The 15690-nt window shown below is 36.3% G+C and overlaps 3 protein-coding genes across 4 annotated transcripts in view; all 3 read right to left on the reverse strand.

Moving 5' to 3' along the window:
* The window catches only part of dctn1b (dynactin 1b), a 32306-nt gene extending 28325 nt beyond the window's left edge, over positions 1 to 3981 (reverse strand). Inside the window, exon 1 of the mRNA XM_079855253.1 lies at positions 3908 to 3981. The gene's annotated coding sequence lies outside the window, so the exon portion shown is untranslated. The remainder of the gene's footprint in view (positions 1 to 3907) is intronic.
* A 1912-nt stretch (positions 3982 to 5893) lies between these two features.
* On the reverse strand, positions 5894 to 8057 carry LOC307149146 (putative N-acetyltransferase camello). 2 transcript variants are annotated; one of them, XM_079855257.1, is made up of 3 exons: positions 7942 to 8057; positions 7687 to 7759; positions 5894 to 7394 (listed from the first exon to the last, which is right to left on the reverse strand). In XM_079855257.1, the coding sequence occupies exon 3, from the start codon at positions 7389 to 7391 to the stop codon at positions 6723 to 6725; it is 669 nt and encodes a 222-aa protein (XP_079711383.1). In that variant the 5' UTR covers positions 7392 to 7394; positions 7687 to 7759; positions 7942 to 8057; the 3' UTR covers positions 5894 to 6722. The 2 variants fall into 2 exon arrangements, with proteins under 2 accessions (XP_079711383.1, XP_079711384.1); XM_079855258.1 differs by lacking the exon at positions 7942 to 8057 and having other exon boundaries at positions 5900 to 7394; positions 7687 to 7781.
* Positions 8058 to 9915: 1858 nt separating this feature from the next.
* On the reverse strand, positions 9916 to 15541 carry slc39a8 (solute carrier family 39 member 8). The gene is made up of 8 exons (XM_079856004.1): positions 15313 to 15541; positions 14232 to 14406; positions 13436 to 13605; positions 13177 to 13299; positions 12913 to 13089; positions 11921 to 12125; positions 11639 to 11823; positions 9916 to 10449 (listed from the first exon to the last, which is right to left on the reverse strand). Exons 1-8 carry the CDS (start codon positions 15460 to 15462, stop codon positions 10300 to 10302), a joined length of 1335 nt encoding a protein of 444 aa, XP_079712130.1. The 5' UTR covers positions 15463 to 15541; the 3' UTR covers positions 9916 to 10299.
* Between the last annotated feature and the right edge of the window lie 149 nt (positions 15542 to 15690).

Below are 15690 nucleotides of genomic sequence, written 5' to 3' on the forward strand. Positions count from 1 at the left end.
CGTTCTTGAAAAAAGATTGCTTGCTAAATATCCTCACCTCTCCTTGTCCCTGCTACACCCGTGACAGAACGACTAACCAACCATTAGTATGGCTCTAGCTGCAAAATACCTCCCCCTCCTTACTCAGGATGATTGTTCCCTCGAGGACCATTCTAGTGAGGTTTTGGACCTTGCTCATCAGACTCACTACCATGACAGTGCTTTGATTTCCTTTTATTATGCTAGACTCAATGACCAGTTAAAGGGATAGTTCACCCAAAAATGTCAATTCTATCATTAATTACTTACCCTCATGTCGTTCCAAACCCGTAAGATATTCGTTCATCTTTGGAACTCAAATGAAGATCTTTTTAATGAAATCTGAGAATTTCCTGTCCCTCTATTGACAACCTACACGCATGCGTCGTAGTGCTCTCATGGTATTTTGTAAATAAAGTGGTAAATAATGTTTTTTAGGTTAAAATTTTTTGGTTAAATCACTGGAGCATGCTTGTAGCTCGAACAGTAGAGCGTTGGCGCTTGCACCGCTGAGGTCATGCGTTTGATTCCCAGGGAAAGCAAGAACTGATAAGAATATTAATGTATACCTTGAAACGCAATGTAAGTCGCTTTGGATAAAAGCGTCTTCCAAATGCATAAGTGTAAATGAGTCACATGGATTACTTTTCTGATGTCTTTACTACCTTTCTGAGCCTTGAAAGTGGAAGTTGCATCGGCTGTCAATAGAGGGACATAAATCTCTCAGATTTCATTAAAAATATCTTCATTTGTGTTCCGAAGATGAATGAAAGTCTTACGGATTTGGAACGACATGAGGGTGAGTTATTAATGACAGAATTTTTGGGTGAACTAACCCTTTAAAATCAAGATTCCTTTTTCCATTTATGATCCTCGAGGGAGATTCATTGAGATTCACAGCTGGGACCCAGCCGTCATGGCCGCCACGCCAGAGTCTCCAGCCATCATGGCCGCCACGTCAAGAGTCTCGTCACGTCGTGGGCGCCACGAATAATTTAAACTTAAATAAATATTTATGTCAGTTTATTTATTTGGTAAGTAACAATGTAAAACCTAGGATAATGTACTTCATTCATGCAAAATAAGCTCCTTCAGGGTGATACAAGAGTCCTGATTACTCTATTGGGATTTATTTTGTGATAATGACTAGCTGACGGTACATTATCCTTTACATATTAATCACTGGATTACTAAAGGTCATGCGCGACTTTGTACGGAGGTGATCACTGGCTTTAACGGCACTCTTTTCTACTATGGTTCCCTACTATGGAATCCATTTACACACAACTGTTCACACACTTAGCAAATAAGACTGTTTAAGGCAGCAGGTCTCTTTAAGACCGGCTCTCTATTCAGCCTCTCTGTTCCCCTCCAGCCCTATTCAAATGTGACGCAGGCAGCATCCGATATAAAGCCAAACACAGAAGAGTGAGTTCAGTCAGGAGAGGTGTGCACAACCTCAGCAGACTGACAAACAACACACAAACGCACACTGACAGGATTAATGCTCTTTATGAACGACAACTGCACTGAATCCCTGTGGGCTTATTTCTGTATTACACATTCTGCACAGAAAGCAAATGCTGATGTTCGCAACATGTTATACAGTTAGAAGGGACAGGTGCGCAGCTGAAAACATTGTGCTCACAAAAACCAGTAAGCAATTGTGAGTCCAAACAGCAATTGGAGACATGCAAACAATGCATAAATCACACAATGAGTGCTTCTCTTCTCTGAACACTCTATGAAACAGAGCCTCTCATCTGTATCAGTGACAGACAGTGCTCTATCAGGTTATAGGAATTGAGTGCAACAGTCGAGTTCTGGAAGTAAAAACTATTCGTTTCTCCATAGGGAAATTGATTTATAACTACATTTAAAGACAGCTACTGTGAGTCAGTCAATGGTATATGCTTTTGTTAAAGCCATCTGTTTGCATTATTTCAACTTGTTTAAAAAAAAAAAAGTTTAACAGTGGAATTCCTGGTGAAAAACTACATTACCCATGATGCTGTACAGAAAATTCCACAAATCAGGGAGTTGTGGGGAACAAATCGAACTAAAAATGCTGCACTCTCATGAAGCACCACAAATGACATACTCAAGTTAATCAGGTATGGTTCAAATATATTCTTTCTAAATATATATATGATCAAAAATGAATAGTTTTATATTCCATCATCGTTTTTAATCTGATTATGCCATTCGCAATGCTTTATGGGATTGTAGTTCTTTCCCTCATTAAAGCCGTTAAGTACGCAATCTTGTACCTATATTTTTTGCTTCAAATAAAAGTTTGTAATGTTGTGATTCACATTGTAGCTGGTTGGTTCATGGCTTATAATGCTTTATTGCAAACTTTTTAAAATCCCTGTGGGAAAAATTAATAGAAAAAATACTTCTCAAACCAACGAAAAAGTGGGCAGGCACTGTTGCACTCTATAAGCAGGGGTGGGAATGAGGTTTGATTGATAGGAAAAGCAGAAGATACACTACATAGGGACAGAGATTATATAAAAAATAACAATATAAGGAGGAGAACGAAAAAACTGCATCTGACACGAAAGCGTTCACTTATAAACAGCTTAAAGGGATAGTTCATCAAAATTTTTTAATTCTGTCATCATTTACTCACCCTGGGAGTTGTGAAAAATATGATACACCGGTGTTTTGCCAGATGAGAAGTTTATCCATGTATCATCTTTTTACTCTTTTAATTCATTTTATAACTGTATCAGACTGTATATCTCTTTTAATTTCTTTTATAACTGTTTTAATTTTCATGATTATTATTTTGTGATTATTTTAATTCCTTTCTGTAAAGCACGTGTATGTAGTGTATGAAATGTGCTATATAAATAAACTTGCCTTGCCTCAAGTTGTTCCAAACCTGTATGAGTTTCTTTATTCTGTTGAAGACAAAAGAATATATTTTGAATAATACAGTTGACGGTATAGCCATTGACTGCTCTAGTATTTTTTTCCATACTATGGAAGTCAATGCCTACAGTCAACTTTTTGGTTACCAGCATTCAGGTGAGTAAATGATGAGAAAATTTTCATTTTTGCGTGAACTATCCCTTTAATTATCCCTTAACAATGGCGTGAGACTTTCTGGAACATTTTGTTGTAAGAATGTGTCTGATAAGAACATAAATGTCATGTATTAACATGACTGTGCTATTATTATAATGTGTGTGGAGATTTACTATACTTTGATGATTAATAAATAAATAAAATCGATAAATTAAAACTAATTGTTGTAATTATACAGTGTGTATGTATAATATATTTATATAGGCTACACACACACACACACAAACACACATTTATTCATAAAGGTGTATACATTTCACAGATAAATAGTATTATTATATCAATTGTACATAGATTATATCATTTCTTAAATAGCATTCTCTTAAGATTATCTTAATGACTATTTGGAATGAAATTCATTTAAACTATTGTACAAAATAAGTATGAAAGCAGTGTGATTGCGTACACTTAGCTTATTTTCTGTGCTGTGCAGTGATGATAAACTGATCAAGAACCTGCCTGGTCCGTCTGTTCCCTCCCCCATTAATAAACAAACAAACAAACAAATAAATAAATAAATATTACAGAATACTACAATCTTAATTGTAATTTACCTAAAAGCTGTAGCAGTGAATAGTAACAACAGTAAATTGAACGGTAGGTTGAACGCATCGCCAGCAGCCCATCAATTCTTCCATCGATCAGCCACCGCCTATTTATATAGGCTACTACAGCCGCTACATCCCTCAGCTGAGAATGATTAGTAGTTACAATCGCAAAAACAGATGGAGGGTGTGTGGGCATTAAACGGTTCATTCATGTTCTCTATTTCAAACCATGCATTTGAACTTACCGTGATGTTTGTGGTGCTGTTCTTACTAAGCGTGTTGTGTCTATTCCCGTACAATGTGGATGTGACAGCTACTTCCTGAGGAGCGCTACGTCACACACAGCGGGAGCGGGAGCGGAGCGCCACTGCTTCGAATAGGAGTTTTGGCACTCACCTCGACAAAAGGTACAAAATAGGGTCTGAAGCTCATTCAAATGGTCGAAAATCCATTCTAATGACATTCGCTTTTTTTAACAGGCTCAGTGAAAGAAATTGCTTGAACATAAAGACATATAAATACAGTTTAAAATCCCGATTAAACAGACAAATATAAAAACGCTAGAAAGGCAACAGGGTTTCAATGTATTACATTTACCCTATATTAAGTTAATATTGGTTTGTAGTTAATTTAGTCTAAATAAATTTGGGAGTTAAGCTATTGTTGATATCCTCTATGGGTAACAGGGTTGAATGAGCCTTGGACTTAATGATTCATTTTAAGTTAGATGATTTATCAGACACGTGGGATTTGTGCTTCTAAATTTGATAAATAATGGGATATCAACGTACACTGTATTCTTGTAATTTATCTTTATAATTAAACAGATTCTGCTGTTTTGTGAATCTTTTTTAAATTTTTTTAAATGATGCTTATTTGATATCAAATTAAACATTTTAGGCAAATGTTTTTTTCCACCGAAGAGATCTTGACAGATATGAATACAACTTTTCTTTTTTTGTCTTCTTTTCTTATTTTAGCATGACATGAAACCGGCAGTCCTGCTGTGTGCATATTTAAACACCATGAAATTGATCAACCTGGCAGGAAGTGATGGCCACGCAAACTCCTCCCTTTTAAACCCAATGCTGTCATACAGCTTATGAGCATCAGTTTGGACCATAGAGGTGAAAAGCACCACCCTCTTATCTACATCAACAGGGCTGTTTTACAAAGAGCCTTTGCAAGGCCACGAGCCCGAAACTCCCTTTTTACAGAGATCCTTTTCACCTGTCTCCTCCACACAGGGCAAAATGCCCGTCGGGACTGTGGGCATTTTGCCCTGTGTGGAGGAGACAGGTGAAAAGGATCTCTGTAGACCCTAGTATAGTGTTCTTAATAGTGTTCTATAGTGTTCTTAATAGACCCTTTTAGTTCTGCCACCCAAAAGTCAATCTGCATGTAGGAGTTCCTGATGTCCAACAGATCCTCACTGAGCCCAAGCAGAATACCCAGCTCAAAAATATACTGTACTGCCATCCGACCAGCAAGCATAACCCTACAGACACCCATAATGCAGGTCAGAAATGAGCTGGAGAGGATATAGATGAGAAGGAAGACTCCACACAGCACAGCTTGAGTCCATGGCTGCTTCAGGGACAGAAGATACACAGTTCCAACATGCTCTCTGAACCCAGTGGAGAATAAGGTCCTCACAGCTGAGTAATATGCATCCCGAAACTCACGGATCTGATACCACAACATCTAGACTTTAAGACTGAGATCAGTGGAAAAGACAAAGACAAAATATTACAATAAAGGCATGTGCCTTCTCAGTCTGTGAAGGTTTTAAAAAGGTATTAGCTTTTTTTTTTAAATCACCCTAAATGCATGACAAAGCACAACTTTTTGTCAAGTAGCCTAGAGTGTGTAAATGTCATGAGTACTAGTTAAGCTTCTCCATTCATAGATCCGACCTATCAGACGTAAAAGCGACCAAACATTATAGGTGCAATTACAAATAGATGGCATCTGTGCAAAATGTTGTCCAAAAATGTTGCTGATTCAATTAAAACGGTTATTATAGTACAACATAAGATGTACAATTAAACATTTGAGCTCTGTCCTTTTTTCATTTCAGACGATTGGGAGTAAAACTTCCTCTAAGAAATCACATGATCTTTGGGTTGCTCATCAAACCTAAATAAAAATCAGGTCAAGATGATAAATTCTACTGAAAATAGCTGTTCTATGCATTACTGACATTTCAAATAAAAATGTTAAAACACAGTACATTTCAAAAAGTTTTTATTGATTTATGTTGTTGTAACAAATTACATTTGGTCTCAATAGAACAAATCACTTTATCCAAATTAATGTTGCAGTCATTTAATCATTCAGTCACAGGACAATCACAGTTTTTCCATTCTTTCATAAATTAAAAATACAAAACAGTAAAAAGTCAACTATATAGGTCATCTGATAATATTGGAGAGATGATTATGTTATTTTGTTAATAAGCATAAACTATTAATAGAGATATGTAATTGTCACATTCTCGCTGCCATTGTAATCAACATCAATGCTACGGAGGTGGAAATGTGACATCATTAGCATTGCACGCAGCTTCTGTTGAACAGCATCTGTCAGTTTCAAGGCATTTACATCTCATGCCTCTCATTGAACAAATACACATACTTAAATTGATAGAAAATGGCAGTTTTTTTTTTTTTTTTTTCATAGAAGAGAACAGGCTATGTACAGTATAAATATATTGAAATTATCTTAAGCAACACAAGCTATCTCAAAGACTCGAGTACACATCCGAATGTTCAAATATTCATTCTTATTCATTGACACAGGTACATTAGTGATGCTTAGACAAGATTTGGACACCGTGTTTTGTTTCTATTCAGATTTTTAAAACAATAATTTGAACTCATATAAGAAATAGATTTTTCTCCTATATGAACAGTTTCTTATAAAAGAAGAATTCCCTTTTTAATGATTAAGAAATAGACAAATGCTGATTGTGGTGTGCTTCTTTAGTGGTCTGAACCAGTGTTAAAAAGCCTGTTCATCAATAAAATGCTGGTCTTAGTGAAATTGCAGATCTCAATCTCAGTTGCGATGGTGTTTTATGATGAGTTGGTACTCTATCAATGTGAAATTAGTCAGCTTGGCAATCACATCTGGAGCATTAAATTCACTGACCTTCTGGTAGCCCATGTGCTCATAGAGCTTCTGTGCATCTGTCTGGACCACCGAGGTGTGAAGCATCACTCCTAGATAACCTCGTTCGCGAGCGAAGTCTGCCACCATACGGCACAGCGCTTTGGCAATGCCTTGTCCACGGTGACTCTTTTTAACCGACATCCGCTTGAGTTCCAGGAAGTTCTCATCTTTCTCTGCAGGTAAACACGCTACTGTACCCACAACACGACCTTGACTCTCAGCCACCCAGAAGCAGGCGTTAGGTGGATCCAGGTAGGTCTGCTGAATGTTGTTGAGATCTTGATCAAGGGAAGTCTGAATGTACTTGGTGAACATGTAACTTACACACTGACGGCCTGCGGCCAAAAGCAGCGTGACTGCTAGTACAGGCAAAAGGATGGACTTTGAGCTGGTCAGTAAAGCGCAAAACACACATCCCAGAACCATCTGCGCTAGGGGCTGTTTGAGAATGTGCATGCAGGAAGTTGGGATGTGCTCACTCATTCCAACAGTAAAAACCTCCTTTACTTCTTCATGATCTTCTTCCCGGTAGCGACGAAACTGCACCTCAGCCATGACCTTCAAATCAAGCATGACGCCAGAAATAATAACACAGAAAGCTTAAGACTGGGTTTATCAAATCCTATTACACCTGTCTTATTATAATCTTGTCTTGTAAGTGAACAATATTTTACATCTACATGTCATCTAGATATTGATAATTGATTCAAGAATTTTTTAAATTTTGTTTAATTAAAAAAAAAAAAAAAAAAAACAGCATTTAATCTCACTTTTCCAGCCTTAAGTCACGTGTTTGTATTTTGTATCAAAATCATAAGACACAGTATTATATAGTGGCACAGATACTCACAAATTGCTCGAGCAAAAGAATGCCTTGATCCTGATAAGATGAGATTTCCAGGTTATTGACCTTTACTCGATGACTGTCGGCAGCAAGTGAAGAAATATATAAGGCATTTGTGTGTTTACGGAAGTGTTCAGAGAGATTTACAATGTCAGTTGCAATGAATATTAACTGTAACAACATGCAATTCAATTATGGGAAACGAAAATGACTTTCCTTCTGGATTTTCGTATTTTTTTTATAGAAATAATATAGACATACCTGTACTGTAAATGATCCTCCAGAAATTAATGCCAGAGAGTGTTAATGCTTTACTTTGTTCCAACGGTTCTTCTTCTCTTTCGATGGCAACTTGAGAGGGAGTAGCACTACCGCCATCTACGGGAGAGAAGGAATTATAAGTACGATGCATTTGGAAGACATGTGGAAGGGTTATTAAAGGGACAGTTTACCCAAAATGTTTAATTCTGTCATCATTTACTCACCTTCAATTAAGTTGTTCCATACCTGTATTAATTTATTTCTTCTACTGAACACAAAAGAAGATATTTTGAAGAATGTCAGTAACCAAACGATGGTTTACATTGACTTTCATAGTATTTTTTCCCCATACAGTCATTAGGGTCCAACAACTGTTTAGTTGCCTTTTCACTTTTCAAAATTTTCACTTTGTGGGTTAACTATCCCTGTAATTACCCTTCCACTAATTAATTACTGTCCTTTCTTTCTTATAGGTTTTGATTAAAAGTCAAATTAAATAAATGTGTTTATTCGAGCCAGTGACTTCAGCTAGTGTGATATAGCACATCTTGGTTCGTTTTGTAATCAAAACCCGATTGTGTAGGCATGTCAAATATAAAACACCTTATCCATTTTTTAAATCAGTCACAAATTCACTAGATGACAGCGTCGGAAGTCTGCAGTCTCTGATAATATGAACACTAGCGCCATTTACTGGACACAAAAAAATATGGGAGATAATAGATAAAAACAAAAAAAATCTGAATTGCTCTCAAATTTAAAGTCTTACAAAAAAGTATATTGTACATTTCAAATTATACTTTTTAATGGTAAAAAACGCATCTCAAGAAAAAATTATTTGTTTTTTAGTGAACTGAAAGACCTGTTAGTGTTTATTGCTGTTATGTTTGACATTTCAAAGTTTCTGTTATGGTAAGGTTTTTGTGGTTACCATTGTGCTGAAGATACTTCATGAATACAAACACTATTGATTCAATAAGCAACGATAACACCAATGTCAGCGACAAGTTATATCTTATTTCTTCATTAAATATACATGCTAAATAAGTGTGCTATGATAGCTGTGGATTTTAACTGAAATAAATAAGATTAATTAGTTCCAGGGCTTTAGATGGATTTTTTTTTAGTAATCAACTCAAAGATTTGTGTTAATGTTACAAATTAAGTTCCTCTAACTCAATATAATTTGTTGGTTGAACAATTTCTTTCGAAGTTGTCATAACTGATTGATGCAAAACTGTTTTTTTGCTTTGTTTTGTTTTTTAGCCAACATATAGCACAATAATAAGAAAATATAATAGTTACACACAACATCACTTTATATTTCAAATAATATCAAAAGCCAAAGAATAAAAATGGGTCTCAGATTAGATTAAACAATAAGAAAGATCATCTAATAAATAATGGAAAGTCATTCCACAATGTGGGGGCAGTTACAGAAAAAGCCCCATCACATTTGGTATTTAATCGTGAGTGACGAATTTATTATTGATTTTGTGATCTGTATCAATTAGTTTTACTTTCAGCACACTATTGTTCTATATTTAAATGATTGTCAAACCCTTTTGTATACATACACAAATATATTTATACTTATACAGTATATATTATATACGTATACATGTATGCATACATATATTTGTGTGTGTGTGTGTGTACACACATATTATATCAACAGTAATATATCAAAAATATTGAAATATTATCTGGAAAAATATGCCCTTTGTGTTAACAGCAAAACTTTTTTGACACAATATTACAATTTAAGATAAATATTTTTAGAAATACTTTTTTTTTTTTTAAATGTGGCTTTAAATTTTTATATTTAAAACATTTTCCACCCCTGAACCCAGTTTGAAAGCCCTTGTTCTAACTCATACACATACAGTAGATGGAAACAAGGTTTAAATACATAGATAACCACTTTTTCCACTAATGAAACAAGCTGTAGAAAAGACAAACATCAACAATCTTCCCCTTCATATCCTTTAGTTAAAGACTGTGATTAACATGATACAGAGTCTCAGTCAAAAGGTGCTGCAGCATTGGCATTTGGACTACAAAGCTGCTCAGATACCCTGTGCTAGGCTGCCACTGCCACTGAGGAATTCCTCCACACACAGCGGGGTATTGTTGCCAGCTCACATCAGACACTAACACTCACATCGACAAAAAAATCTCTTTAAACAATACTACAAAAATCATGTCTTCCAGGAAGATTGTGTTACATTTGTCCCAACAGCATATACAGTACAAGTCTAATATACAAACCAAACAACCAACAGCGTCTGTTTTTGGTTTCTGGCACTGAAAACAATTGTTCTTTGTTTTGCTTTGTTTTCATTCGATTCTTTCTTTCTACCCCAGATTGATATCTCCAGCAAACAGGGTAATAAGCAGAATTATAGTGAATCCGGTGAGCAGCCCAGCATTTTGGATCAGGAAGAACACGAGCCTTCCTCGATAGCCTTTGGTATGTGCTGCCATGATACTGTTCATCTCTGGGAACTGGAAAAACAACACTGTGATTAGACTTTCTGGAATACTTGATCAATCGGAGCATTTTTGGGCAATTTTTAACACTATTTGTTCACTTTCATGTCTCTTGTATCACACCACAGACTTGCTCACTCTTGGCACCATCTTGCATTTCAGTTATTGTCTGTAGTGAAAATGATCTCAGAGGACTTTAGTATTAATATCACCATAATATTGTTGCAGTGTAAGCTAAGTTATAAGGCTAATCAGGTATGTGTATGTTATGGTAGTAGTACTTAAGCGAACTAAAACTGACATTTAATGGTCATTATAACAGTTCAAACTACATATATCATAACGTGATTTTGTAGGAAATGTAAATAGGCACTAAAGAGAGTTCCCATTAAAAGTTCTTTGAGTTTGGTCCTAGTGGACACCCGATTTCAAGGGAGGACCCGATTTGTCCTGACTCCAGGGCTGCTTCCGAAATCGCACACTTCCCTACTATATAGTAAGCGAAAAGCAGTATGTGACAAAAGAAGCATGTCTGAATTCACAGTACTCATAAAAGGGTAGGCAAAAAGTACCCGGATGACCTACTACTTCTGGCGAGATTCTGAAGTGTGCATTTGATGGACACTTTACTATCACATGAGGCCACGGGAGAGGACTTGTGAATGGCAGTGAAGCGATGCGAGTGACAGTAAGTGTAGGTCACATGATAATGACAACATGACAAATGTAGTACCGTCCAGAGGGGAGCATGTCTATGTTCCCACAGCCCTATGTTCCCACAAATGGCCTACCCCTGACCCCACCCCTAAACCTACCCATAACTGGGGTTTAGACAAATCGTAAAGAAAAAAAAATTCTTAGAAATGTGGGAACATTGGGCCGTGGGAACATAGGGCTGACCCCGTCCAGGGGTACATTCATACTACACACATGTATACTATAAAGAACATACTTTTTTTAGCGGTTGTGAAGTAATCAAGTATTCAAAATAAGTACCTACTGATGAGAGTATGCAATTTCAGATGCAGCCAAGCTGTTTTGTATATTGTAGTTGTGGGTAAGATTATAAAATTATTTCAATTCAAATCAATATTTCATGGCCATGTTTTATGCTGAGTTTTAATAAGTGGGATGATGTACAGTCGGGCAGTCATTATTGTAATTCATTTGAACATTTTCCACAGTTAGAAGTAAGATGTCTCACCATGTCTGCAAGGGAGATGTAGAGGAACATTCCTCCAGCAATAGCAAAGATAGCATTTGGAGCAAAACTCCTGCCCAGCAGGATCCCTAATGCAAGACCCAGATAACAGCTCATCGATGACAGCAAGTTAAAACACAGAGCCTGACCAACACTCATGCCCGAGTTCAACAGAATCACAAAATCACCTACAGAGAGACAGGAAGAAAATGAAAAGAGAAACTTAGAAATTCTAATTGAAATGATCTTTTGATGATACAGTAGGTCTCTATGCCTGTGTTTTACCCAGCTCATGAGGAAACTCTTCACAGAAGATGGCAATAGAAGTGCTAAAGCCGGTGAGTAGAGAGACTGTGAAGGACGCTCCGATGGCCAGACCGTCTATGAAGTTATGTACGGCGTCACTGACAGTGATCATCCACGCCACAGTCTTTATATTAGACATTCCATCGCCTTTAAGCCAGCGACAAGCTAGCAAAGCGCAAGCATTCTGAACAAATGTAACACAAAATAGACTTTGTTAGAGGTCATTCACACAAAATATGTACTTAAAAGCTATTCACACAGAATGTGTTTTGCAACTTTTTACCTAACAATCCTGACTTTTTTTCTCAAAATAGCAAGTTTATATCTAAACTTGGAATTGCATTTTGGAGCGCTGTGTCATGCGTGGGACGCTGCAAAAGACGCAAGAGCTGCTTTTTCATGGGCGTATTTGGCCAGTGCTGGTTTTTTTTCATTCCACTGTCCTCACTTTTTAAATGCAAAAACTATGTGAGCATTCCTGCTTGCCAGATCAATAATGTGCTTCTGTGAATCAATAATCTTTATAGTCTAATATTTGTTGTACTTTTACAGCATTATCTGGAGAATCTGGTAAACATCTCTAAGTACTAACACGGAAATACTAGTGTAGCAATAATGATTTATAATTGTACATGTTTATTTTTCTTTAACCCTCATCATGTTGTGTTCCAGTCATTTTGACCTGGAGAGGATTTTCTTTTTCCTGAAAATGCTAGTTAATGTTATCGCAGTGGACAAAAAAAATGACCAACCAAAAAAGAAATACAAAACCTGAAATGCAACACCTGAAATGTAAACAAGCTAAAGATTGAATCCAATATTTGGTGATAATATAGCATGATGAGAGATTTACAAGCAATTAGAAAGGCAGATCATTTGGGCCAGAAACACCCAATTAGGTAAAGGATTTTCATCACAGTACAAGTTAATTATGTATGTTATAATTATAAATGTATGAATTTTGTGTTTACCTGTTCAACAGCTGGACTCTCACTTGGATTGTTGGACTTTTCATTAATAGAGTTCATTTCAAGATTAGTGTCATTTGTAATGATGTCACCGCTGATGTTGCTTATGACGATGTCATTGCTGAAGGTGGAGATGGTGACATCAGATGACTGCAGAGGAGGGAAATGACTGTGTCCGAGCTGTAAGGGAGGTGAACCATTGGGTTAGGCCAGAAACCAGCTCAATCTATTCCAGTGAACAACGTCCAAACACATCTAATCTCTTACCTCTGTATCTGCTTTCAGTACTATCTTTAAAACTCGTTCAGTGAAGAACAAAATGTAAAATCCGCCAAAAATACCAACTACGTCGAGCACATAGTTATCATCTCTGGGATCTAAGCCAAGGGCCTGGCAAAAAAGTAGTGAATTAGGACAGCATGCATGAAGATTATGAGTAATTGTTTTATGACTGATTTTGTAACCTTTGTAAGCCATTGCATTTGGTCATATATCATCTATTAATCTCACTGTAACTCATTCTTACCTCTGGGATAAGTTGCAGTACAGCATTTGAAAACAGTGTCCCAATGGCCAGTCCAATAAAGTACGTCAAGACTTTTGGAAAATATGTTTTTTTCGTCAAAGGCACCAGAAATAAACCCATCAGAGCTGCCAAGTTTATCACGGTCACAGCCAGGAACCCATAACCCCAAACTACAGGAAAGTGGAAAAAGAGTTGAGGAATTCATTTACACACATATTAAGGCATACTGAAAATATTTTTATCAGGTCAATTCAAGAAGTGAGAAAAAACAATTGTACTTGTTCTACTTTACTGCATCCCAATACGGAAACCTAAAGTGGGAAGTGAATTATTTATCTATTGGTAAAATACTATCTCTTGTACAACCTATTAGTGAGGACATCATTACCATATGAAATGGGATCAGACAAAGCCTTTTTTTTCCTGAATGTGAAATGAGAAACTGATGCTGTAAAGTTCAGATCCTTTAACAAAACAAGGTCTGATTCACATTGAGTGAATCAACAATGTGATGATGGGTCATGGAAATCCTACTTCCTCTCTGAAAGAATCTGTGCTTGTGATCAGACGTATGTGATAAGAATATTAACTTTAACCATCATGATTCATAAACAAAAAAGTTAAAACCACTTGGTAGTTTCAAACCACAGACAAGAAAACGTGCTGTACTATAAATACACTTTAATCCCACAATAAACACTACAAAATCAATCTGCATCTCCCAACTGATGATATCAAAACATTTTGTAGGATTTTGCCACTGTCACTAAACTGAAGGGGTTTTAATCAGACTCACCTTTATGATCAGGTAAAGAAGCAGATTCATTAAGGTTTGAGGGGAAGGTGTAAGGACAGGCAGGGAGCAGGACCTGATTGAGAATAGCTGGACACATCATCTCCAGATCATTGAGACTGACCACAGAAGCATTACCCAATCCAAAGACAGACAACAGCTCTGACAAAGATGAGCACTACCAAGAAAAGAGCAAAAGGACATAAGACAAAACAGGTCTCATTCTAAGTAGCTCCTATTACTAGTTAGCAACGCCAGATAAACAAGTATAAAGTCTGATATGCAAAGTTTAGTAATGATTTGGTGACAATTCCATATCTGAAAATCATTAAAACAATCATGGAGTTTCAGATCATTTATTGAGGGTTTTCAACCTCTATAGAAACAGGGAACCCCTACTTTCATTGAGAATATAATATAATATAATAATTATAATAATGTATAAATAAATAAATAAATGTTTTATTGAAATAAATAAATTACATAAAATAGGGCTTAACAGATCATTAATTATCCCAAAGTTAAACATTATACATATAGCCTAGTTGTATTTGCTTATCTGTGTTCTTTTCTTCATTGTCATACTCTTTGGATGCTATGAAATGGATGCTATATTTTACAACATTCTAATAAATATATTTTTAAATGTTTTTATTCTGATTTTCAGTTTTCAAAACCACAAAAAAATTCAAATAAAAAATAAAAAAGTTTAAAAAATAAAAAACAAGCAGAAAAGAGAGGCCTTGTACTCTTCTTCAACAAACTCAAAATAATTTTCTTAGCTTAATCATTCCATATTAATTAGTAAATTGTCCATTCGGGCTGATCCTCTCCAACAAACTGCTGTCAGGTACTAAATCACAATGGAAGCAGAAGAAGCACTCAAACAGGTGACTAAACACGTTTGGATTCATATTAAATATTCCATTTACTACTTCTTTTCACTTGTGTTGCTTGTTCTAGTAAAAATGTATTGTATGACAAAAAAAAATTGCGCTTGTCTTGTTATATTATAATGGGAGGGAAAACGTAGCAGAACCAGTTAAATGAAGAGGTAAATGTCTGAGATGGGACACATTCTCACCTCTGTGTTCTTCAGCGGATTGGAGTCATCATCGACAGATGCCGCGCGGCGGCTGGTAATGAGGTGCAGAAAGTTCTCCAGGTTCCCCGTGGATAGCGAGTTTTCTTCACTGTAGAAGCGCAAAACATTTCGAAGAAAACTTTCCTCCATATTTATATCCTTTCGATATGAATAATATTGCCGAGAGCAAGTTTAATGCAGTCGACGGTCAAGACGGAGGGAAGCCAGACAAGAGCTAATAACAGAAGCAGCAGGTTAATAAATGAAAATCCCAATTCTTTCATTTCCTTTTCAGAAATGATTTGCAATCTCGTGGACGTGGGAGTAACAAATATTTCTTCAGCTTTACTAATCAGAGGCAATCAGTGATAGTGGAAC

Source organism: Squalius cephalus (genome assembly GCF_949319135.1).
Source record: "Squalius cephalus genome assembly, chromosome: 21".
NCBI classification, from domain to species: Eukaryota; Metazoa; Chordata; class Actinopteri; order Cypriniformes; family Leuciscidae; genus Squalius; species Squalius cephalus.

Excerpts from the sequence above, each read along its gene's own strand:
- LOC307149146 (XM_079855257.1), bottom strand. The coding sequence starts at position 7,391 with ATGGCTGAGGTGCAGTTTCGTCGCTACCGGGAAGAAGATCATGAAGAA.
- slc39a8 (XM_079856004.1), bottom strand. The coding sequence starts at position 15,462 with ATGGAGGAAAGTTTTCTTCGAAATGTTTTGCGCTTCTACAGTGAAGAA. Across the intron at positions 14,407-15,312 it reads ATCCGCTGAAGAACACAGAG|TGCTCATCTTTGTCAGAGCT; the intron begins GTGAGAATGTGT and ends TTTTCTTGGTAG. Across the intron at positions 10,450-11,638 it reads ACATCTCCCTTGCAGACATG|TTCCCAGAGATGAACAGTAT; the intron begins GTGAGACATCTT and ends TTGTTTTTCCAG.